Genomic DNA, 23,046 nt, shown 5'->3' on the forward strand with positions numbered 1-23,046 from the left:
TGTGGTGTATCACATTTATGGATTTCCGAATGTTGAACCATCCCTGCATTCCAGGGATGAATCCTACTTGATCTGGATGAATGATCTGTCTGATGTGTTTTTGAATTCTGTTGGCTAGGATTTTGTTGAGAATCTTAGCATCAATGTTCATCAAAGAGATAGGTCTGTAGTTTTCCTTCTCTGTAGGATCTCTGCCCGGTTTTGGGATTAAGGTAATGTTGGCTTCATAGAATGAGTTTGGAAGGGTTGCTTCCTTTTCTATAGTTTTGAAGAGTTTGTAGAGGATTGGGGTTAGTTCTGTTCGGAATGTTTTGTAGAATTCTGGAGTGAAGCCGTCTGGGCCTGGGCTTTTCTTTGTTGGGAGGTCTTTAATCACTGATTCAATCTCTGCTTCAGTTATGGGTTTGTTCAGGTTGATTGTTGCCTCTGGGCTAAGTTTTGGCAGGTTGTGTGAGTCTAAGAACTTTTCCATTTCTTGGTGGTCTTCTGATTTGTTGGAGTACAGTGCTTTGTAGTAATTTCTGATTATGTTCTTAATGGTTGTAATGTCTGTTGTTATGTTGCCTTTTTCATCTTTGATGCTGTTAATTCTTGCTTTCTCTTGTTTTTTCTTTGTCAGTCGGGCCAGCGGGGTGTCTATTTTGTTTATCTTTTCAAAAAACCAGCTTTTTGATTTGTTGATTTTGTGTATGGTTTTTTTTATTTCTATCTGGTTGATTTCCTCCCTTGTTTTGATGATTTCTTGTTTCCTGTTGTGTGTGGGGCTCATCTGCTGCTGCTTTTCCAATTCCTGGAGGTGTGTGGTTAGTTCCTGTATTTGGCGCCTCTCTTGGGCCTTGACATGAGCTCCAATTGCGATGAGTTTACCCCGTAGCACTGCTTTGGCAGTGTCCCACAAGTTTTGGAATGTTGTATCAGAGTTTTCATTGGTTTCCATAAATTTTTTGATCTCATCTTTAATTTCTTCCCTGACCCATTGTTCGTTCAATAGCATATTGTTCAACCTCCAAGAGTTTCTATATTTCCTTGGGCATTTTGAATTGCTGATTTCCAGTTTCATTCCGTGGTGGTCTGAGAGGGTACATGGTATGATTTCTATCTTTTTGAAGTTATTTAGATTTGCTTTGTGTCCTATCATGTGGTCGATCCTGGAGAAGGTGCCATGTACTGCTGAAAAAAATGTATAATCTGTGGTCTTAGGATAAAAAATTCTATAAATGTCTACCAAGTCCAGTTGTTCTAATGTTTGTACGAGCTCTGTTGTTTCTTTGTTGAGTTTTTGTTTTGTTGATCTGTCTATAGTTGTTAGCGGGGTGTTAAGATCGCCCACTATTATTGTGTGTGTATCTATGTCTCCCCTTAAGTCTGTAAGTAGTTGCTTCACGAAGCTAGGCGCATTGGAATTAGGTGCATATATGTTCACGATTGTAATTACTTCTTGATGGATCAGTCCCTTCACCAATATATAATGTCCTTCTCTGTCCTTTTTGATGTCTGTCAGCTTGAAGTCTAGGTCATCTGAGATTAGAACAGCTACACCAGCCTTTTTTTCTCGTCCATTGGCATGAAATGTCTTTTTCCATCCTTTCACTTTAAATTTCTTACAGGATTTTCTGGTTAGATGTGTCTCTTGTAGGCAACATATAGTTGGGTGCTGTTTGATGATCCATTCCGTTAATCTATGCCTTTTGATTGGTGAGTTTAAGCCATTTGTGTTTAGAGATAATATTGAGAGGAATTGGTTTTGGGCTGCCATGAGTGTAAGTGTGCAAGTGTGTATTTGCGACTATTAGAGTTTTTGATTGGTTGACTTTTCTTGTATGGATTTTAGTGGGGAGGTCTTCCCATTTGCCATCTTTGATTTTGGTTTGTATTTTTTCTTTCTGGGTTTAGCACCTTCCTGAGGAGATTTTCCAGAGCTGGTTTCGTGTTGATGTATTCTTCGAGTTTCTCTTTACTGTTGAAGTATTTGATTTCATTCTCAAATATAAATGAGAGCTTTGCTGGGTACATTATTCTTGGTTGGCAGTTGTTTTGTTTCAGGATTTGATAGGTTTTACCCCATTCTCTCCTTGCTTGGAGCGTTTCTTCTGATAGGTCGGCTGTGATCCTGATTTCCCTTCCCCTGAAAGTAATCTTATCCTTTTTTCTTACTTGTCTTAGAATGGTTTCCTTGTATTCACTTGAAGGTAGCTTGAGGACCACATGTCTGGGAGACGATTTGTTTGGGTCGTATCTACTGGGGGTTCTTTGTCCTTCCTGGATTTGTGCTAGATTTATATTTCCAGTATTCTGGAAGTTCTCCTGTATTATCTCATTGAGCACTCGTTGCAAGCCTGTCTCCTTTTCCACTCCTTTGGGAAGGCCTATTATTCTAATATTTGATTTTTTGAGGTTGTCTTTCATTTCCTGTAGGGACCTATTGGCTTTCTCTAGATTTGTCTCCAACTGTTTGATGAGCTGCTGCCTTTCATTCTGATTGTCTTCCAATTCTGATATTCTGTCTTCTGCTGTGTTCATTCTGTTGGTTAGGCTTTCAATTTTGTTCTCTATATCAAGGATTCCCTTTTTGACTTGATTTATTTCTGCAGTGATATGGTTTTCAAATGCCTTAGACTCTTCCCAGCGCTTTTCACTCTCTCTGACGAATTTCATCATTAGCTTCTTAAAGTCCTTATCTGATAGTTCCTCTATGTCTTCATCTTGCATCTCAGATATTGGGATTAGTTTTTGGTTGTATTGGGAGGGAGTGCTTGATCTTTCCTCTGGGTCATTGCTTTTTCTGATACTTCTCCTCATTGTGTTTTTACTTCTTGTTGTTTTGAGATTTTAGCGGTGATTCAGCTGAGCCGGCTCTGGTTTGGGGTCTCCGGCTGAGCCCAGCAGGGCTTACTGCCTGAGTCACCAGCTGCTTTCAGGGTCTGTAGATCACAGCCCCGAGTTGGGTCAGGAGGCTTTGTGGGCCAGCCCTAGTGCCAGGCCCCTTCCCCTGTGGCTCCCTCTCAAAGGCAGTTCCCTACAGATTCACTCTGCTGAGCCGCGCCTGGGCTTTGGGTCACAAGGCTAATACAGCGGGGGTCTCTGCCTCAGTGCTGAGCCGAGACTCTCCTTCAGGGCTTGAGGTTAGCACAGCAAGGGCTCCTGCTGCTCGGAGCCTAAAATCCCCAACCCCGGCCTGTGCTGGGCTGGAGATCTCCGCAGCCCCAGTGCCAAACTCGGAAGCGCTGCTCCGCCGAGGGCTGCAACACCACAGGCAGGTCTTTCCGAGCGGGCTCCTGCTGGGAAAACCTGTCCGGCCAGTTCAGCTGAGCCCGCTAAGGTCTGGCCTCTCTAGCTGAGCCCAGCTGGGGACTCCGCCCTGAAGAAGCCACTTCCTCAGCTGCACTCTCTCAAGGATGGAAGCGGATCTCTGAGAGGCACAGAGCCCTTTAGGTGAGACGTGCCCCCACTAGTCTGCTCCTCTGCCCAGGACGTGAGGCCCTGTCGAGCGTTGCCCAGCCTCTGGGGCTCAGGGCGAGTCCAGCAACAGGATCCACTGACTCTCCCGCAGCCAGTCCACAGCTCGGAGCCGATATGGGGATCTCTGAGCCCCAGTCCCACAGTGCTGCTCCTGTTCCCTCTGCACTCTCCCAGAGCCGCTGAGCAGCGGGTAGGCAAGCCTCTGGGAAATCTCCCCAGCTTTTCTTCCACTTCTGCAGGGATAATGCACCCAATGATCAGTCCAGTAGCCTCCTCTGGGGGCTCCTGCCTTCCAGGGGACTGGTGCCCCTGACGGTGTGGGCGCCTATCCTTCCAGCCGCCTCTGTTTTCCCTGGGGCGGTTGAGCCTCTGCCGCCTTCCCCCTGCCTGGGATCGTGACTCACCAGGTTTCTCGCGGCGTGCTGTATTTTCTTTCCTACTTTTTGCGGCTGTTCCTTCACGCTGTGTAGATCTTCTTGCTTTAGTGAACTCCAGTGACCTTCTCGCTCTTCTCCCTACAGTTTCGCGCCTCCTGGCCTGTTTCTCTGCTGGATCGGCTCCCCTCCTTCCCTACTCCACCCTACACCAGCTCTCTGCAGTCGGCCATCTTTTTCAGTCGTCATCTGTTTATTCTTTTTATAAGAGTATCCCACGGACTCCATTGACTAGTTGATGGACAACTGTGTTTTTTCCTAGTTTGATGATCATGAAGAAGTATCTGTGAATGTTCCTATTCTCATTTCTTTACATAAGCTAGACAGATACCTAGAAAATGGGTCTCTGGGTTGTGTAGTAAAGTATATGTTTAGCATTACAAGGTGTCACTGAATTTTTTCCTAAATATTTCCACTCATCATTTCGCACTTTCAACAGAGTGCAGATATATGAGAATTTCATTCCCTCACTATAATTTTCAACACTTGATACTGTCAATTTTCTTAGCTTCTTATTTGACACTCTAATAGATGACATTCTCTTGACATCACTTTGTGCTTTTCATTTGAATTTCTCTGAATAAGGACACTAGTATTTTTTGATAGTTTACCTGCTATCTGTGTATCTGTATTGAAAAAGCATCTGTTTGCATTGACCATTTTTTGGATTTAATGTTGTCATTTTTATATCAATATAGCAACAAAACTCACTTTTTTTTTTAGAAATTAGCAAACTCATTCTAAAATTGATTTGTAAAAGCAAAAGACATAGACCCATGGTCAATGGATTCTCAATAGAACACTAGGACAATTTGATGAAGAAAGGACAGTGGTTCCAACAACTAGTGCTGGAAAAATTAGACACTTCTGCATTAGAAATTTATCCTTTGCACCAAACACAAAAGCATCTTAAACAGAACCGTGAATACATTGTAAGATATTCATGGAGGCTTCTTAAATTGAACCATTTGCACAAATTTTTCCTTTTTAAAAATTCTTTTAGTTTGTGACTTCTTAGAGATTTTACAATGATCAGTTTTAAGAATGTGGTATAACTGTCTCAATCATTGATTCATTTTTTAATATTAAGATGATTTCTTTTCCCACTCTTATAAATAAAAATAATGGAGTAAAGATTTTTTAACAAAAATCTTAGTGAATACAAATCGTTTTCTTTAGAAACCCCTTAAACGTAGAATTATGGATACTTTGTTCTTGTAAACAAAAATGCTCTCCCTCTGACAGTTTTCAAGAGATCCATCCTTAGTCAATCTTTGTTACACTGAAATGCTGGAGAAAGAGATAAACATCAAGTGCTTCCTGTGTTTTGCTTGATTTATTTATTTATTTATACTGTATTTTCTTTCCTCCAACATATGCCATTATAAAGTAACTGAAAAAGTGTTTCAAAAATTGCCATGAGTAGTCTAAATAAGTTTGAGATGTTAAGAATAAATATGCCCTCTTTAGTTGTCTCCAAGCTCATAGATCTTGTTCCATTTGAATTAAATCATATTCATCAACATCATGATTGCGTCCTGTTTATGGAGAAATACGGTGTCCTCACGCTTTCAGCATTCGCCTGTGAATGTGTTTGCATGGAGAGACACACCGGCTTCAATGACACACTTCCCTTTACTGATACAGGAGAACAAACGCTTTGTGTTCTTTAATCATTACAGCCAGGGCCAATGCTGTGGACTCATTGACCTAGTGAGAGAATATCAAAACCTGAGGGCAGCTGTATCTTCAGTCCTAGAAAATGCCAGCGGTGTGCTTGTAACTAGAACTGCTATAAAAGGTCAAGATGATCTTAAGTGGGCTTTTTCCAAGGTAAAATTCAAACTGTATTTTAGTGAATTGTAAAGCTGTTTTTCACTCACAAGTAATTCATTACATAATTCTTCTTGCAGCATAATTATTTGTGAATAATTCATGCTAACAAGGTCAACCTCTTTGTTTTAGACATATCGATATCCTAAAGTTTTAGTAATTTAAGAAAATATCATTAAGTGTACATATAATTAACAGTATTGACTAATGGCATTGCATTTGGTCAATCATAATTAAATTTCTTAGAGTTATATTGTTTTAAGCTAAATTTTTTACAGATTATTGATTTATATCCACAGCATGAAACTGCCAAGAATGAAATGAATAATAAACAGAAAGTGCTGGATAGTTTTACCAGTAAAGGAAAACATTTGTTATCTGAACTGAAAAAAATTCAGAGTAGTGATTTCATCCTGGTGAGAACAGACGTGGAGAGCATCGTGGACAAGTGGCTGGATGTAAGATGATCTCCAAGCATTCACCCAACAGTTTAAATATTCATATTACTTACACTCCTGGGCATTCAGAGATGTGCATTTACCTGTAATTTCTAATGCTAAAGACAACAGAATATTCTAAAGGAAAATAATATTTGTAAAAAAAAATTTAGAAAGGAAAGAGATCTGTTTGCTTGATTTTATTAAAAACTGACTGGCAGATTTTTCTGGAATTCCACATGCTAGCTTTAATCATAACAAATTATACCTCTGAAGGCTTTTCTACTCAAATTCTGAAATTATAGATTAAAATAAAGGAATCATTTATAAATATCTTACTGAATATGAAGTTGTAATATGCAATAATGTAAAGCATGAAAGTTGTAATTTTGCACTGGAAAATAATAGACCTCACATGGCTGGGTTTTAGTTTGCTTTGTCACTTACTAGCTATGTGACCACAGAATAAGTCATCTGATCTTCCTGGAATTCTAAGTGGCTACTCATAAATGTTTTATATTACCTTACAGTTAAAAAAATACAGGGAAGTTTTTTTTTTAATTCCCTATTATCACTAAATTCAGATGTTCCTTACCTAAGCTAAATTTACTAAAGTTAGACATTGATATTTGTGTAATGGAATCAAGACAGCTAGATAAGACATTATATACCTGTAGTTCAGAGAGATCATTCTTTGCATAAATGAAGTATTAGGCAATAAAATTTTAAGTGCATGTGTTTTGTTATATGAAAGACTACAATGCCAGGACCGGTATTGTGGTGCAGTGGGTAAAGCTTTTACCTGTGATGCCACCATCCCAGATGGGCAACAGTTCATATTCCATCTGCCTCATCTCATGTCTGACTTCACTCCTTACTAATGCACCTGGGAAAGCAGTGAAAAGGGGTCCAAGTGATTGAGCCCCTGTAGCTCTGGTGGAAGATCAAGAAGTTTCTGGTTTTGGCCTGGCTGGGCTTCAGCCATTGAAGCCAGATATCTGATTGATGAACCAGCAGATGGAGGAATTTTTTCTCTCTCTCCTCCCCTGCCCAACCTCTGTCTGTGTTCTGTCTCTCTAATTCTCTGACTTCCAAATACATAAATATTTTTAAAAGAATATAATGCGTGTTATTGTGCCTCAGTATTCAAAAAAATCATCCTGTTATTATTAAAAATAAGTGTGACACCTTCTGAAATAAAACTTGATCTTGTAGAATTCAGACATGGTTAATTATATTTTAGTAGATTCATAAGTAGACCTGATGCTGGTATCCCAACTTACCAATAAAAAATCTGAGCAATCCAAACCACTCTTTTTAAGATTTTTATTTATTTGTTGGAAAGTTATACATAGATACACACACATGGACAGAATTCCTCCCTTTGCTGGTTCACTTGCCAGATGGCTATAAGGGTCAGGACGGAGCCAAGCTAAAGCAGGAGCCAAAAGCTGCTTCCAGGTCTCGCACGTGGGTGTGGGAGCCCAAGCACTTTGGCCATCCTCAGCTGCTTTCCCCTGGCCATTAGCAGGTCGCTGCGTCAGAAGAGCAACGGGTGTGGCATGGATCCTTACCCACATGCGATGCCAGCACTGCAGGGAGCAGCTTTACCCGCAACAAAACAACCCCAACCCCTCCAAGGACTTTTCTAATAACATGAAACTAGCTGTGTGTTGGCTAGCGTTAACCTGAATCAGGGACAGACGAAGGAAGCTTTCTCGGTAAGAAAATGAGACTTCGAAGGCTCAGGGAACCGATGTTCTGCCTTGTATCTTCAATCCTAGGCATCAGAGAAAATTGAAGAAGCCATGGATAGGCTGAGGAGAAGCCTGTCCATCTGGGATGATATTCTTTCAAGTAAAGATGAGATCGAAGCATGGTCAAATAACTCCATTCCACGGCTGGCTGCAAACACCAGCAACCTGGACAACAGCGTCAGAACTGAAGAGTTCCTTAAAGACCTGGAGGTACATTGGTTGTACAGGCAGGTGGGGACTTTTGGGGTGAGCTCGTGGGACCCCATGGGCTACAACATATGTTTCACCTGTTCATCCTTCCTTTCAACAAAGCATATGAGGTTACAGGACCTTTTGCTAGTTACCTGCAATTTAAATAGGCTATGGCAAGAGGGTTTTATTTTTGTTTTGTTTTTTGTTTTTGTTTTTGTTTTGCTTTTATCTTTGTCATTTCTCAGTAGGGGACTCTACTTGAAGTAACAGTAAAACAAAAATATACTTAATATACTTGTCTCAATTTTTATGAGAATACGGTGTTTGGAGGTGCCACAGGAAACTTGAGAACAAAGTTGTGCTTGCAATTTAGTAATATTTAGCATTTGTTTTCTTCACTGGAAACATACCTGTTTACTGACACTCACCCATGTGCAACTGTAATGCTATTCCACTCCCTTTTCAGAACTGGAACGAAAATGGGAAATGCAAGTGTTCTCGGCATCCGTAGGAGGTTCCAGTCACCTTCATGTTCTGACCTTTTGCTCCCATTTCTAGCATCCATATTTATTCATTCATTCTTCAGTTCTTTTTTTAAAAAGATTTATTTATTTTTATTACAAAGTCAGATATACAGAGAGGAGGAGAGACAGAGAGGAAGATCTTTCATCCGATGATTCACTTCCCAAGTGAGCACAACGGCCGGTTCTGTGCCGATCTGAAGCCAGGAACCAGGAACCTCTTCTGGGTCTCCCACGCGGGTGCAGGGTCCCAAAGCACTGGGCCGTCCTCGACTGCTTTCCCAGGCCACAAGCTGGGAGCTGGATGGGAAGTGGAGCTGCCGGGATTAGAACCGGCACCCATATGGGATCCCGGTGTGTTCAAGGCAAGGACTTTAGCTGCTAGGCCACGCCGCTGGGCCCCATTCTTCAGTTCTTAATATCTACATAAAATATGTGAAACATTGTTTAAGACACCAAAAATACAGTGGAAAAACAAGTCCTGGCATCGTGGGCCTAGCATTACTTAGGTTATGATGTGAACCATATAAAGTTTCAAGTACTGACTGGGCTATGGAAAAGGAAGCACTGGGAGAGAAACTAGAGTGAGGAAATTTTAAAAAATAATAATAGGGGAATGAATTTTCTTGCCCAGCTGTACATATCTCTTTGACATGAAAGAATGTTCTGGATTTTATTATGATCTAAATATGATTTCTGAGGGTAATCAGAAGTAGAATTTTTCCGAAGTAGAAAAGTCAGGGTAAGACATACTATATTTTAGTTACTGTCTCTGATATTAAATTTACATTTTAGTTCCAATGCTGGCTTGACTGTCCCTCATCTGGCTTAGAAAATCCAATTGTTAAATATTCAATGATTTTATAAAAGTGATAAAAAAGTCCTTAAAAATGAAATTATAAATTTACTAATTTATTTAAAGGTGAAGGCAATAAATACTCAAAATGTATCATTTCCATATTATTCTTGCATACAGCATGCTTCTCTGGTTCCTTAACTTGTTGGCATAAAAACTGGCTGTGCTGTAGGTGCTGGGAATTCTGTACACTGGGGTGAAGCTCTGCACCCTCCAGCTCCTTGTGCAGTGACATCACGCGTGGGCGACTAGTGGCAGGAGGATTGTAAAGCAGCATGTGACTGTGGTCCTCAGGGACTCAGGGAACCAGTGTGCCTCAGGCCCACTCACTGTGGGATCCACTCACTCATGGGCCCAGGGCATTGGCATCTGGTGTGAGTCCCACAGTCCCCTGCGATATGCAGTGCAGTGATGTGGGCACGTGGGCGGGGGCCCTCATTGCACAGCCTGCATCAGGAACAGGCTGCTGGCTCTGGCTCTGCTTTGTCCCATCCTAATGCATGACAAATTCAAGGCATCAGTAAGTCCATTAGCGTCCTCAAAGCACCAAATTAGTCTCTTTAGGTGGAGATCAGCAATTCTTTAAAGGTTTCTTTGTGTCCATAAATAACCAATAAAGTTCATGATCATCTAATTTGCTCAATCATTATTTGCTCTTTCTTCTCAGTACTAAAAAAAATTTTTAAAAAATTGGATGCCATTTTACTAGTTAACTTGATTTTCTTCTTTAACCTATACATTTCTACTTTAAATGTTTCCATGTATTACAGCTGGTCTACAGCTATTAGGCTCTGCTGATGGAAATGCTTCTTTTATAGTTTCATGTGTCCATAGTAACCAGCGGTATTGCTGCTAATGAATAAATGGCAGTTAACTTTATGAAAATACGCACTGACTCAGGATTTTTGGTCAGTATTTAATTTTTTCCAGGGGCTTTTTTTCCCCTACTAAAAGAGAGTGGGGAGAAAGAAATTTCCATATCCTCCCTCACATTCCAAGTGAACATTATTGCAGCATTTTCACATTTAGGAATAATGCTGCTCAGAAAATGAGACAATTATTTGTCATGCTGACTTAAGGTTGGTACTTAGAGTAAGCTCTTGACTAAATGCCAAATACGGTGTGTCCGTTTTTCATTAGCTGTGCTTCCCCCACTCCCCTGCACCACTTTTTCTCCTTAATTTGGACAGTGTGAAGTTAAAAACAAAGCATTGAGATTGGAAGAATTGCATTCCAAAGTTAATGATCTCAAGGAATTAACGAAAAATCCCGAGACACCACTGGACCTTCAGGTAAGCACACCTATTTTATGACTGTTGCTCTGTATACGGGGTTCTGTGTCTGTCTGATGGGCTTGTGTGTGTGTGTGTGTGTGTGTGTGTGTGTGTAGATACAAAGATAGATCTTTATGTTCTCATTGTTATCAAAACTCTAAGAAAACATGTGGATTTTATCAGAGACATAGGGGATAAAATATCGGTATTTTTACAATTCCTTTTGCTAATAGCAATAACATTTCCAACTGAAATGCTATAACATTAGTTGGATTTTTCCCCTTTTCTGAGCCTTGGAAACATTAGCCAGTTTGCTGCAAAGATCATTTTATGTCTAAATAGGAACAGAAATCACTTTCATGAATATTAATGTTCTTGTTGATGATGCCAAACTCTGAATAGCTGGAGTTGGAAGAATCCCCATTGCAAATATCCCTTTGCCTTCTTCCCTTTGCCTCCCCCCTCTCCCTCTCCTTCCATTTTCTTCTCCCCCATTTCTCCTTCTCCCTCTCACTCCCCACCCGTATGTACACACACACACACATACACACACACACACCACTCTACCCCACCCCTCCCCACCCTTATGTAAACTCAAGGAAGAAGATGCCTTAATCTTGTGGAGAAAGTTTCAGTGGTCCCATCTAGTGAATGTCACTCTGCTGCATTAGTTGGCAGGCACAGGAGTGTCCAACAATCCTCAGGGGATGGATGGACCTGCTAAATGCTGTTACATTTGCCAAAGGAGAAATGATTGGTAGTGGTGGCCAGCACCTCAGATTTTGGGATGGCCTGAAGGATGCTAGAATGTGAACTGTGGTCCAAAATTGAGACATGAGAGGAAAAGAGGATCCCTGTGGGAGGCTTTCTTAGACTGTCTAAGGAAGTGGAACGGAGGTGGAAGAGATCCTAGTAATGGGTTTCAGAGATCCCAAGAGGCAAGAAGAAAGAGACAGACTAGTGTGCAGCTCCATCAAGGAAGCTTCAGAGTGTGGACAAAGAGGCTCCTGTGCAATGCTAAGTGCCTGGGTTTAAGTTTTGTCTCTGGCAACCTCTCTCCAGCTCACTGCCAATGCTGACTTTGAAAGGCAGTAAAAGTACTGTGGTACTTGGGTTCCTGCAACTGATCTGGGAGGCCTGGATTGAGCTCCTGGCTCTGGCCTGGCCCAGCGCTGGCTACTGTGAGGATTTGGGGAGTGAATAACAGTTGGAAGCTGCCTTTCTCTTACCTGTCTCTCTTCACTCACTTTCTCTGCATCTCTAAGCCTCACCTTAGAAAGAACAGATGCCAGCGTACTGTAGCTGTCAAATGACTCAGAACCTCTCTGTTTCCCATCAGTCTGAACCTGCAGACTTCAGAAATTGTAGTGGAGTTGGAATAGAAACAAAGAGTGAGAAGCGAGGCACTGGGCCCCTTCTCCACTGTGTGCTTCTCTGCTTGCAGCGGATCAGGACTGGGAGTAAGAAAATCAGCTGCAACTCATAACTCAAAACTTTGATTACCAAATAGGCTTGGTTGTTTGTACAGTTGAATCTGCTCCAGAGGACTCAATCCTCCTGAAATACAGAATTTGTTGTGTGGAAACTATCCAGTAACACTGTTTACAAGGGAGCATGGAAAATAGAAAAAAACTTGCCTTGTTTATTCTAATTAGTGAAGACATCTGGGTAGAAAGTGCCTGCTCCCCAGAGAGAATGCAAGAACACCTTTGGGAATTCTGTTCAGATCTAGTTTTAGCGTGAGGAGTTACTGGAACCCTAGGCCAGAGTGCTACTTTTCCTAGCTGGATTGAGTAACCCCTCCCTCCCACCAGTGGGTACTAAACTCAGTTGCTTTGTTTCCCGTCTGGTTCCCTGATAATGTAACAAAGAAAGCAACAGAAGATGGTTTGGCCTTTGCTACCCATGTGGGAGACCTGAATGCCATTCCAAACTGCTGGATTTGACCTGGCCCAACCCTAGCCGTTGTGGCCAGTGAGGGAGTAAATCAACAGACGGAAGATCCCTCTCTGCTGCTTCCATTCTCCCTCCTTCATTGTCTCTCTCTTCCAGCTCTTTCTCCCACTCATTTGATAGATAGATAGATAGATAGAGTTTGTAAAATGACTGCTACTTTAACATCCATGTGTATTATAATCTACCCTGTTGATTTCTTCATATCACTTCCTATGCTTGACAACTACCCATTGCTTTTCCATCCTGGAAAAAGACATATTAACTTTGGAACTGGCTTCTGTGGTAAGGCTTCTGCATATTTGACAATTAACTGCACATGAATAGGTATCCTTGCAAATGAGTGTTCTGGTTCTTACAGATTTTATTGAAATCATGCTTTCAATAAAATTTCAATCTCAATCATGCATGTTTAGTTTATAGAAGTGGATTTAAGGCAAAAATTGGAGCATACCAAAGAACTCACTGAAGAAGCCAAAGAAACTTTGAAAGATTTCACTACTCAAAGTGCACAAGTGGAGAAATTTATGAAGGACATGACGTCGTGGCTGACAAAAGTGGAAGAATCCCTGATGAACTCTGCCCAAACTGAGACTTGTGAAGGGCTGAAGAAAGTGAAGGTACATAATAAACTCTCATTAAGTTCTTATACTTGACTGGTGATGTTACTTCTCTTCCACGGTGACCATAATACAGATAGAACCTCTGTTCTCAGTTACTTCTAGTAATACCAGCAAGGTCGGTCATTAGACTGAGCACAGCAAAGAAAGCAGTAGATGAAAAATTGCATGCAGATATTTAGGGATCTAAGAACAGTCTGGAAACAGAAATTATGTATTGCATTAGGACCTGCTCAAAAGTTCCAGAAGAGCTATTTGACAGTCTATGAATTTTCAAGCTAGAATGGCAGATAGCTTTTTATTACTTTTTTAAAAATGGCCAGTAGGACTATTTTCATCTGTAGAATGATGCATTTTTGGTAAAAGGCAGAAATGAACTGAGAAAGCACCTTGACTTCCACGTCTGCATCAATGAATGATATTTCTGCTCAAATGTCTTGAAAAAATGTGAATTGAGTTGCTTTTTCAACATATTTGTTCCACTTTCATTTAACAAGCTTCCTCACTGTCCTTTGGAGTGGGAAACCTTTTTTCTTTCCAGGAAAATTTGGAGATTTATGACATCATCACAGGCCATACAAAATTATTAACTTAAAAATTAGACTGTAGTAGATTTATTGAATTCAGGGTGTGTTCAATGGTTGCCTTGGCACCGCCAGAACAAATGATTTCGTGGATGTTATCTGACCAGCTGCTCAGGCGATCTCTAGCCCTGCTACACAAGGCATAGATCATTTTAAATGCATAGCTGCTGCTTCTGGTGTGGCCTCTGGCCTGAAACAAAGCACAGACAGCTCCTGGAGAATGTGAACAGTGGTGGTGGGCTTTTATGAAGGAATCATTTACTTCTTCTTTTTTTTTTTTTTTTTTGCTTATAGAATCTTGTTTTAATAACACAGAACTGTAATTCCACATAAATCTCCCAATTGGCAAATGAGAAAACAAACCAGGATGAATACATCCTATCAAATACCACTACAAAATTAAAGAAGCAAGCTATTTATACATACAACTTTAATGGATTGTAAGGAAATTACACAGAGTAAACATGACCAATCTCAAAAGACACATACACTATTATTTTACTTAGCTAGCATTTGTGAATTAGTGAAATTATACAGGTATAGGGAATGTTAGTGGTTCTGGAGGTTATGGATGGGATAGATCGTGGGTGATGGCTATAAAGATATAGCACAAGGGAATCTTATAAAGTGGTGTCATTAAGAAACTTGATTTTGAGCCCAGCACAGAAGTCTAGAGCTAAAGTTCTCGCCTTGCATGTGCCAGGATCCTATATGGGGGCAAATTCTAATCCTGGTGGCCCTACTTCCCATCCAGCGCTCTGCTTCTGGCCTGGGAAAGCAGCCAAGGACCGCCTAAAGACTTGGAACCTGCACCTGCATGGGAGACCAGGAACAGGCTCCGGGCTCTGGGATCCGGGCTCTGGGATCCGGGCTCCTGGTTTCAGACTGCCTCAGTTGAAGTCATTCACTTGGGGAGTGAATCAGCAGACGGAAAATGCTCCACTCTTTCTGTCCTCCTCTCTGTATATCTGACTTTCCAATAAAAATAAATCTTAAAAAAAGAAACTAGATTGTGATTATGGATGTATGAAACTATAGGTGGCAAAATGGCAGTACTGATGAAACTGCATAAATAGGGACACGTGTACAAAAATCAGTGCATGTATAACTTAGTGAAATTCAAATAGCCTCCAAGTTTTATGCCAATGACAATTATTAGTTATGATATACTTTTAATGGGGACAATGATAACTTTTGGAGGGAGAATGTGAAAGGTGAGATATCTCTGTTAATTTCTTTGCAATATCTTAGCAATCCATAATTATTTAAAAATATAAAAGAAAATTATTACATCGTGTTTGGTATTTGGAATCATTTACTTCTGAGAAACAGGAAGGCAGTCTGGGAGAGGAAGCTATTGTCCTGGTTGGCTCCCCAGATGCTGGCATGGCCCTGGTTGAGGCTTTAACTAGCAACCAGGAATTCAATCCAGGTGTCCCTTAAGGGAGGCAGTTATTTGTTTCCGCTGCCTCCCTGGGCCTGCGCCATCAAGAAGCTCGAATCAGGAATCCTAGCCAGGTATTGCATCCAGCACTCCACCCAGTAGAGGACTGGAATGTCTGAAGCACCCAGCGGAAGGACTGCCCGACGCACTGGCGTCGTTTTAACTGGCTGAAACCAAGATGGGGACTGGAAACCTTAAGGATGTATTTCATTTGCTCAAAGTCTTAGACTACAGTCCAAATCCTAACATCTTCCAACAGCTATTTTTGCTCAAGGAAAAAAGCTAGAAAAATGTTGAAGAAATCAATATAGTTCTATCACAAATATTCAAAATGAAAATATCACCAAAATGTTTCTACACCACTGAGTGAATTTCTTTTTTTTTTTTTATTTTTATTACAATGTCAGATATACGAAGAGGAAAGACAGAGAGGAAGATCTTCCATCTGATGATTCACTCCCCAAATGAGCACAATGCCCAGTGCTGTGCTGATCTGAAGCCTGGAGCCAGGAACTTCTTTTCTGGTCTCTCACATGGGTGCAGGGTCCCAAAGCACTGGGCCGTCCTCGACTGCTTTCCCAGGCCACAAGCAGGGAGCTGGATGGGAAGTGGAGCTGCCGGGATTAGAACCGGCGCCCATATGGGATCCCGGTGTGTTCAAGACAAATACTTTAGCCGCTAGGCCACCATGCTGGGCCCCTTACTGAGTGAATTTCAACAGTGTCAGTTTGAGATTTAGAACAGAATGCTCCAATGGATTTGCTAGAGTATTGCTCTCATGTATGATGACTGTCCTTGACAGCAGTACACTGTTCTTCCATAGGACACTCAAAAGGAACTCCAAAGTCAGCAAAACAGCATCAGCTCAACCCAAGAAAATCTCAATAGCTTGTGCCGCAAGTACCACTCGGCGGAGCTGGAGAGTCTGGGCGTGGCACTGACAGGCCTGACAAAGAAGCATGAAGCTGTGAGCCAGCTGTGCTCCAAAACTCAGGCCAGTCTGCAGGAATCCCTGGAGAAACACTTCCATGGTAAGCTCTGAGGGCTCTTGGTATGAATAATTTGATTAAGAAGAATCCAAAGCAACTGCTGCCTAGAAACTGCCGGCAACTTTGAGGAAACTTTCCAGATGGATACAATTTCAAATATGTTTGTATTTGGGGGTTTGAACAACAGGACTGCAGTCCTTGTGCAGAATCCCTCGTGTTTCAGTGTGAGAAGTTTGGGCTGCACCATGCTGGCAAGTCCAAATTTCTTATGTTTTTTTCATACATAGCTCATGTGCATGGAAAATTACTTCCACTGGTGTGGCCCTCAGACACTGCCCAAAGAGCTGCTGAAGGTTTTGTGCTGTGATGAAGTGATGGGACAAAGGAGAGGCTGTGAACAAATGGGCTGTCCTGTGTCTCTGTGGCCGCTTTCCTAGAGCCGTGGCTGAACTGAGACAGGAGCACAAGGACCCCAGATCAATAGAGTAGAAAGAAGACCTGTCTCTTTCCCTGGCCTCCTCCATGGCTTCAATGTCTTGGGTGCATTTTCCTCTGTGCACTCCTGGATGATGAGGCAGGCAACTCACTGTCTTTACCAAAAGAAAGAATTACTTTGGGAAATCGAACATTTTGAGAATACAAATTTCTTCTCATTCTTTCCTCTGAGAAAAATCTCTCAATTCCACCTTGAACCTTCATGATTGCAGCTTCTATCTGTCTGGGATAGTTTGCAAAGTAGGATGACAATGGGCTGAAGGGCAGCAGAAGTTCACTGTGGCAATCCTGGAAGCTCATTGGATGTCTTGGATTTACTCTTGATTTTTCTTACCTTTCACAGATTCAATGCAGGAATTCCAAGACTGGTTTTTGCATGCAAAGGCGGTAGCAAAAGAATCCTCAGATCGCACTGGTGACAGCAAAGTGTTGGAGGCAAAGTTGCAGGACCTCCAGGTGAGCAGGCTGCCGCCTGTTCTTTGCTCCTCATTCTGGGCCCCAGAGATCTTCAGGTCATGTCTGAATTTTTTCTTAGTCAATTCTTTCTTTTTGCCTGGCAGAATTAAAAGATGATGTCAAAAGGCTGTTTTGAAAATAACTAGAAGCCAAGGGCTTCCTGCATCTCTTTCCTCTGTTTTATTGAGCATACGGACCATTCTTTGGATTTGATTCAATTAAGAGACTCATTTTAATGTTTATAGTAGTAACAATATCAACAATTGAGTATCTTTAATGTCTCTGGTGGAGTTTTTGAAAGCAGGAGAGAACACTACCTGTGCTTATGATCTAAATTTGAAGATAGAATATGTTCAAACTGAAGTTATCAACAGTATAGATTATATAGATTTGATAGGCTATAAAAGCATGAATTCAGAAAAGAGAAGTCCATTGTAAAGAAGAGTTAATGAAAGCGATTTTGTTGAAGCTTTTTTTACAGTGTTAAATATTACTAAAATTATTTTGTCAATGCAATACCCTGTAGACTTTGCAGCCTAACAGGGAATGAAATTAGCATAGAGAGCTCATCATATCGGAAGTAAGGGACCAAGATTGTTGCTGGAAAGCAATCTCAGTATTGTAGGCAGCAAGACAAACTAAAAGTGAAGTCGAAATCACTCCCTTTCCAGCTTGATGCATGGAAGGATTCTACAAAGAAGTGGATGCCAAGGCGCAGCAGGTAAAGCTGCCGCCTAGGGTGCTGGCATTGCATGTGGGTGCTGGATTCAAGTCCTGCTACTCCACTTCCAATTTGGCTCCTTTCTAGTGTACCTACAAAGCAGTGGTGGAGAGCCCAGGTTCTCGGGCCCCTGCACCCATATGAGGAATCCAGAGGATCTTTGGAGCAGCCCAACTCTGGCCTATGTGGCCGTTGAGGCTAGCGAACCAATGGATGTAAGATCTCTCCTTGTCTGTCTGTCTGTCTGTCTCTCCATAACTTTGAATCTCAAATAAATAAATAAATAAATTTTTTAAAAGCAAGTGTATTTTAAAAAAACAACAACTTCGGAGTGGCAGTTGTGATTGGCACCCTGGAGAACACTGAATTCTAGGATTGGTTTACTCTATTGAAACTATGCCCTTTACCCACTGCGTAAATGGGCCCTAGGACTTGGACCGTGAGACTTATTGCCAGGCCAGATACTCTAACCCTGAGGTTTACAGTTTCAGCACCCACCATACAGGTGGGCCCAAGGCCCCAGGCCATGCGACCCAGGACCTTCTGAACCCCCAACCCTGGGCTCATGGACCCAACCCTTCCACGCAGGTGGGCTCGGTGACCTGCACCAGACTCAGGTCTCGCTGGATCCCCTACCCTTGGGGCTCACAGATCCAGCACCTCTGTACAAGTAGGCCTAATGAACTGGACCAGGAGACCCAGGCCCCTCTGAAACCCCCTGCCTATGAGGCTCATGCATCTAGCATCCACTAAGGGCAATGGGCCCACCTACAAGGTGGTCACTGGATCCATGAGCCCCAGTGGTAGGGTTTCCAGCATGGTCCAGGTCACCTGGCTCAGGTCCATGGGCCCACCTAGGAGAACTGGTCCTCCCCAGTATAGAAGATGGAGTGCTGGATGGCAGACCATGGTGCACATGGAAGACATTGTAGCTAATTGGGGTCTGCAGAGGGCATCTGGTACCATAGCAGAGAACTACGAACAACTACCCCAGCCAAACAATGACAGTAAATGTCTGGGTGACTGGAAACTAAAAGGTCGATGGCATCAGCCCATGGACATCGGAAGGGATTCCTATTAATAGCATTTTGAAACTTTCGCATCCACCTGGGCAAAACCTTCAGAACATGCGCCATTGTGACCCTGGATTGATATCGGGTGGTCTTTCCCCATCCTTGGGTACCAGGATGGTAGGGAGGCTGGGTATGGCCTTTCCTCTTATCTCTCCCCTTCCACCAGAAACAGGATGAAGAAATAGAAAGCTTGGGGCCCAGTGTGGTAGCCTAGTGGCTAAAGGCCTCACCTTGCAAGCACCAGGATTTCATATGGGTGCCAGTTATAATCCCAGCAGCCACGCTTCCCATCCAGCTCCCTGCTTGTGGTCTGAGAAAGCAGTTGAGGACAGCCAAAAGCTTTGGGACCCTGTACTCACAGGGAGACCCAGAAGAGCCTCCTGGCTCCTGGCTCCTGGCTTCTGATTGGCACAGCTCTGGCTATTGTGGCTACATGAGGAGTGAATCAGCAGACAGAAAATCTTCCTCTCTGTCTCTCCTCCTCTGTGTATATCTGAATTTCAAATAAAAATAAATCTTTAAATAAAGCAAACAAAAAGAAAGCTTGGAAACAATGATCACACCCACTTCTCCCTAACCCTAGATCCTTCCCAATCTGATTGACTAGGTAAATATCATCTAAAATAAATAGATGAATTAAAAAAAAAATAGAAAAGAAAAAGAAACTAAATCCTTGTGCTTGATCCAGAGAAGGAAGGAAAGGTCCCGAAACTCAGAGTCAGCCTTTGTGCAGCCTGGGTTAGCGCAGGAGCAGGAAGAGGGAGGGCTGAGTATTTAACTGTTTAGAGGGATGCCACTTACCTCGTGAGGAGGTGACCCCTGAACTTGGCTGCGACAGTGAAGATAGTAAAGATTGAGAAGGAGACCTTCTTCTGTAGACCCACATGATGTATCGGTATCCCCGGCTAAGCCGGTGACTGGCTGATCCGATCCTTAGGGGGCTAAATTCCATCCAACTACACGTATTGCTTTTCTTACCAATCTTTTAGAGATGTTTTCCCCCCACTGGGTTCTATTTTTCTTCTACTTTACTTCATGATTGTAATTAATACTCTGACATACCAGGTGTCTAATAGAAATGTTTTGCATTTTACTTTCTGAAACAGAGGCTTTTGGACTCAGTCAGTGATGGACAGAAAAAGCTTGATGTGGTGACTCAAGAAGGACAAACTTTATATGCTCATTTGCCTAAACAAATTGTCAGTAGCATTCAGGAGCAAATCACCAAGGCTAATGAAGAATTCCAGGCATTTCTTAAACAATGCCTGAAAGACAAGCAGGCCCTGCAGGACTGTGCTTCAGAACTCGGGAGGTAGGTTGTTTCGATTAATGTAGATTTCATATACATAGATTGTGTTGTCAAATAATATCTGAAATTGTTTCAGCTCTAATCACCTTTGGCTTAAAGTGCCACATTCATGCTAGGGTGTTAATTAATTGCTTAGATGCTGAAGATATTGTTTGATTTTACTTTCTACATAAATGAAGAGATTTTATTCACTAGTATTTGTAAATGATGTATCTACATGTAACTTTTGTCTCTTTGGTTAACCCAGGATACTGCATCTTATGGTAGGCATTTGACATAGTAATGAAGACACTTGCCTTAGTCATAGCAGTTGGTTCCTAGTTGTGGTCCCAGCTACCTTCCTGCTAATGCACACCCTAAGGACAGCAGGTGATGGCTCCGTAGTGTTGTCCTGCTTTTCATGTGGGAGACCAGATTGGTTTCCTGGATCCTGATTTTGACCTGGCCTCACCCTGACCACGGTGGCATTTGAGGAGTGAACCAGATCATAGAAGCATTCTCTCTCTCTCTCTCTCTCTCTTTCTATATATATATATATACACACACACACACACACACACACACACACACATATATATGTAGGTTACCAAATTCTTTCAAATAGAAAAAATATATATGATCTTTATATGATATGGGAAATTTGACATCCCAGTTTTTAAATTATTAAAATCTTATTTTTGTGTTTATTCCTGCTGGGATGGACTTATGACAGAAAATACCCATTAAAGTCACATGTAAATGGAGGTAAATAAACATTTAGAGGAAGAGAAAGAAAACTAATAGGTATGGGAACATTGTTGATATAGTTTCAGGGCCTTTGTGGTGACAGTAACGGGTTTCTTTGCAAGCTGACATAATTTCTAAGCTTAGCTTCAAATTAGTGTAACAAATGAAGACACAGAGAACCCTTTTTCCTCTGTTTTTCCACTGCTCTGCTTGCCCACCGGCCTTATCTTAAGGGTCCCTGTGTAAGATGTGGGGTTAAGTGAATGGCGACATGGAGATCCTCCTGCAGGCAGCTGTAAGCCATGAAGGGAGTCCAGATACGTGAGATTCGGCCTGAATCTCAAAAGATACAACTGTATTTTCTCACTTCTTCTTTGATGGGCGGGCTGAAGGATACATGCTTCTATGACCTGAAGATTCATAAGATTTTAAATGTCGTAGAAATGACACTCTGATGTCAACCACTAGAGCTTATGTGTGACGCAGAGCATTTTTTTCTGCTATTTTTGTTTGAAATTTTCTTTAGCTTTGAGGATCAGCACAGAAAACTGAACTTGTGGATCCATGAAATGGAAGAGAGGTTAAACACAGAGAACTTGGGAGAAAGTAAACAGAGTGTTCCTGAGAAGAAAAATGAAGTTCACAAAGTTGAAATGTTTTTGGGCGAATTACTGGCTGCCAGGTATGTTACGTTGAAGGGCTGGGGGTTCTCTCCCTGCTGTTAGGGTTCAAACTGCTGGCTTGATTGGCTATTCGGTTTAGTTTTGGTTGGTGGTTGGCTGTTGCTAACAATGTTTTCCCCATTGTGAAATTCTAGAATACAAATTCAGATGATGCTGCATCTTTGAGGCCTTTTGGATTTGAGGAGTGTGCAGGTGGAGTTACATTGTCTGAACCCCAGAACCTTGTCTTTAATGCAAATATTCAGCCATGGAACTCCACTCCTAGAATTCCTGCATGTAGCCTCCACTTATTATGCTAATAACTTTGTACCTTCTACTCTGGGGTTATTTTGAGAATCTATTAATATTAATGTGAAGGTGATGTGGAGAAGAGAAAACCATGACTTCACAGTGATTGTAAAGATACAAAATTAATACTGGAGAGCCAGTTTCCATCCGTTCACCCGTCATAGCCAGCCGATGGATTTCCCATCTACCCATCCTCATGAGAGTCAGGAAAGCAAAAACAACTCTTTGTGATTCTTCTTCTTTGCTGATGTTGTTAGCTCTTCATTTCTGGTTATGTTTTCCGAGCTGTGCCTTCTACCCCTCCCACCTTTCACACCTGTTCCCTGTCCGTTCTCACCCTGTCATTTTGGAATAATTCCTCACCCTTAGAAGACAAACTTGCCGTCCAAGTTTGCTCTGTCTGAAGCTGATGGTACTTTCTTAATCAGATAAATTATCAGGTGTCACCAATTGAGTCGATATCACCTAATCCCTAATGCCTCGCATTCCTTAACTCTGGGGAAAAGCATGCAAACAAATGGAGAACAGGACCCATACTGAAAACAGCTGTCTTGTGTCCCACCTGTTCAAACCTTTGCAAATTCTTTTCACCCAGTTCCCACCTGTGAGTTCCTCACTGTTAAGTGCTTTAGATTTTAATTATGTTTTTATTCCCATGGTCCAGGATAGTATCAAAAAATTGCACAGAATTAATCAAATAATACCATAATTCTAAACTGAAAACTTTCTGAAAAACTTACTTGGCATATTCTCATTTTCCTCTTCTCTGGACTCTGTTTTATTCTTCTTTGTATTTACTTTCATCAATTACCCTAACTACCTCGGAGAAAGTGGCCCAAACATCTTGCTTAATCACCAAAGTCAATGTCTTTCTTTACTCCTCCTTGTTTTTCTGATACTGGCAGGCTTTAGCCCTGAGAAAGTCCTTGAAATTTTACTCGC

At 41.8% G+C, this 23,046-nt stretch overlaps 1 protein-coding gene across 1 annotated transcript in view; it reads left to right on the top strand.

The window, feature by feature from the left end:
• Positions 1 to 23,046, top strand: part of SYNE1 (spectrin repeat containing nuclear envelope protein 1) — a 465,933-nt gene that overhangs the window by 196,925 nt on the left and 245,962 nt on the right. The window contains exons 42-50 of the mRNA XM_058663996.1: positions 5,576 to 5,726; positions 6,026 to 6,184; positions 7,948 to 8,130; positions 10,680 to 10,781; positions 13,133 to 13,336; positions 16,188 to 16,395; positions 17,192 to 17,304; positions 20,205 to 20,410; positions 21,660 to 21,815. Coding sequence (XP_058519979.1) covers positions 5,576 to 5,726; positions 6,026 to 6,184; positions 7,948 to 8,130; positions 10,680 to 10,781; positions 13,133 to 13,336; positions 16,188 to 16,395; positions 17,192 to 17,304; positions 20,205 to 20,410; positions 21,660 to 21,815 — 1,482 coding nt within the window. The remainder of the gene's footprint in view (positions 1 to 5,575; positions 5,727 to 6,025; positions 6,185 to 7,947; positions 8,131 to 10,679; positions 10,782 to 13,132; positions 13,337 to 16,187; positions 16,396 to 17,191; positions 17,305 to 20,204; positions 20,411 to 21,659; positions 21,816 to 23,046) is intronic.

The sequence above is a fragment of the Ochotona princeps genome, chromosome 1 (genome assembly GCF_030435755.1).
Source record: "Ochotona princeps isolate mOchPri1 chromosome 1, mOchPri1.hap1, whole genome shotgun sequence".
Lineage (NCBI taxonomy): Eukaryota > Metazoa > Chordata > Mammalia > Lagomorpha > Ochotonidae > Ochotona > Ochotona princeps.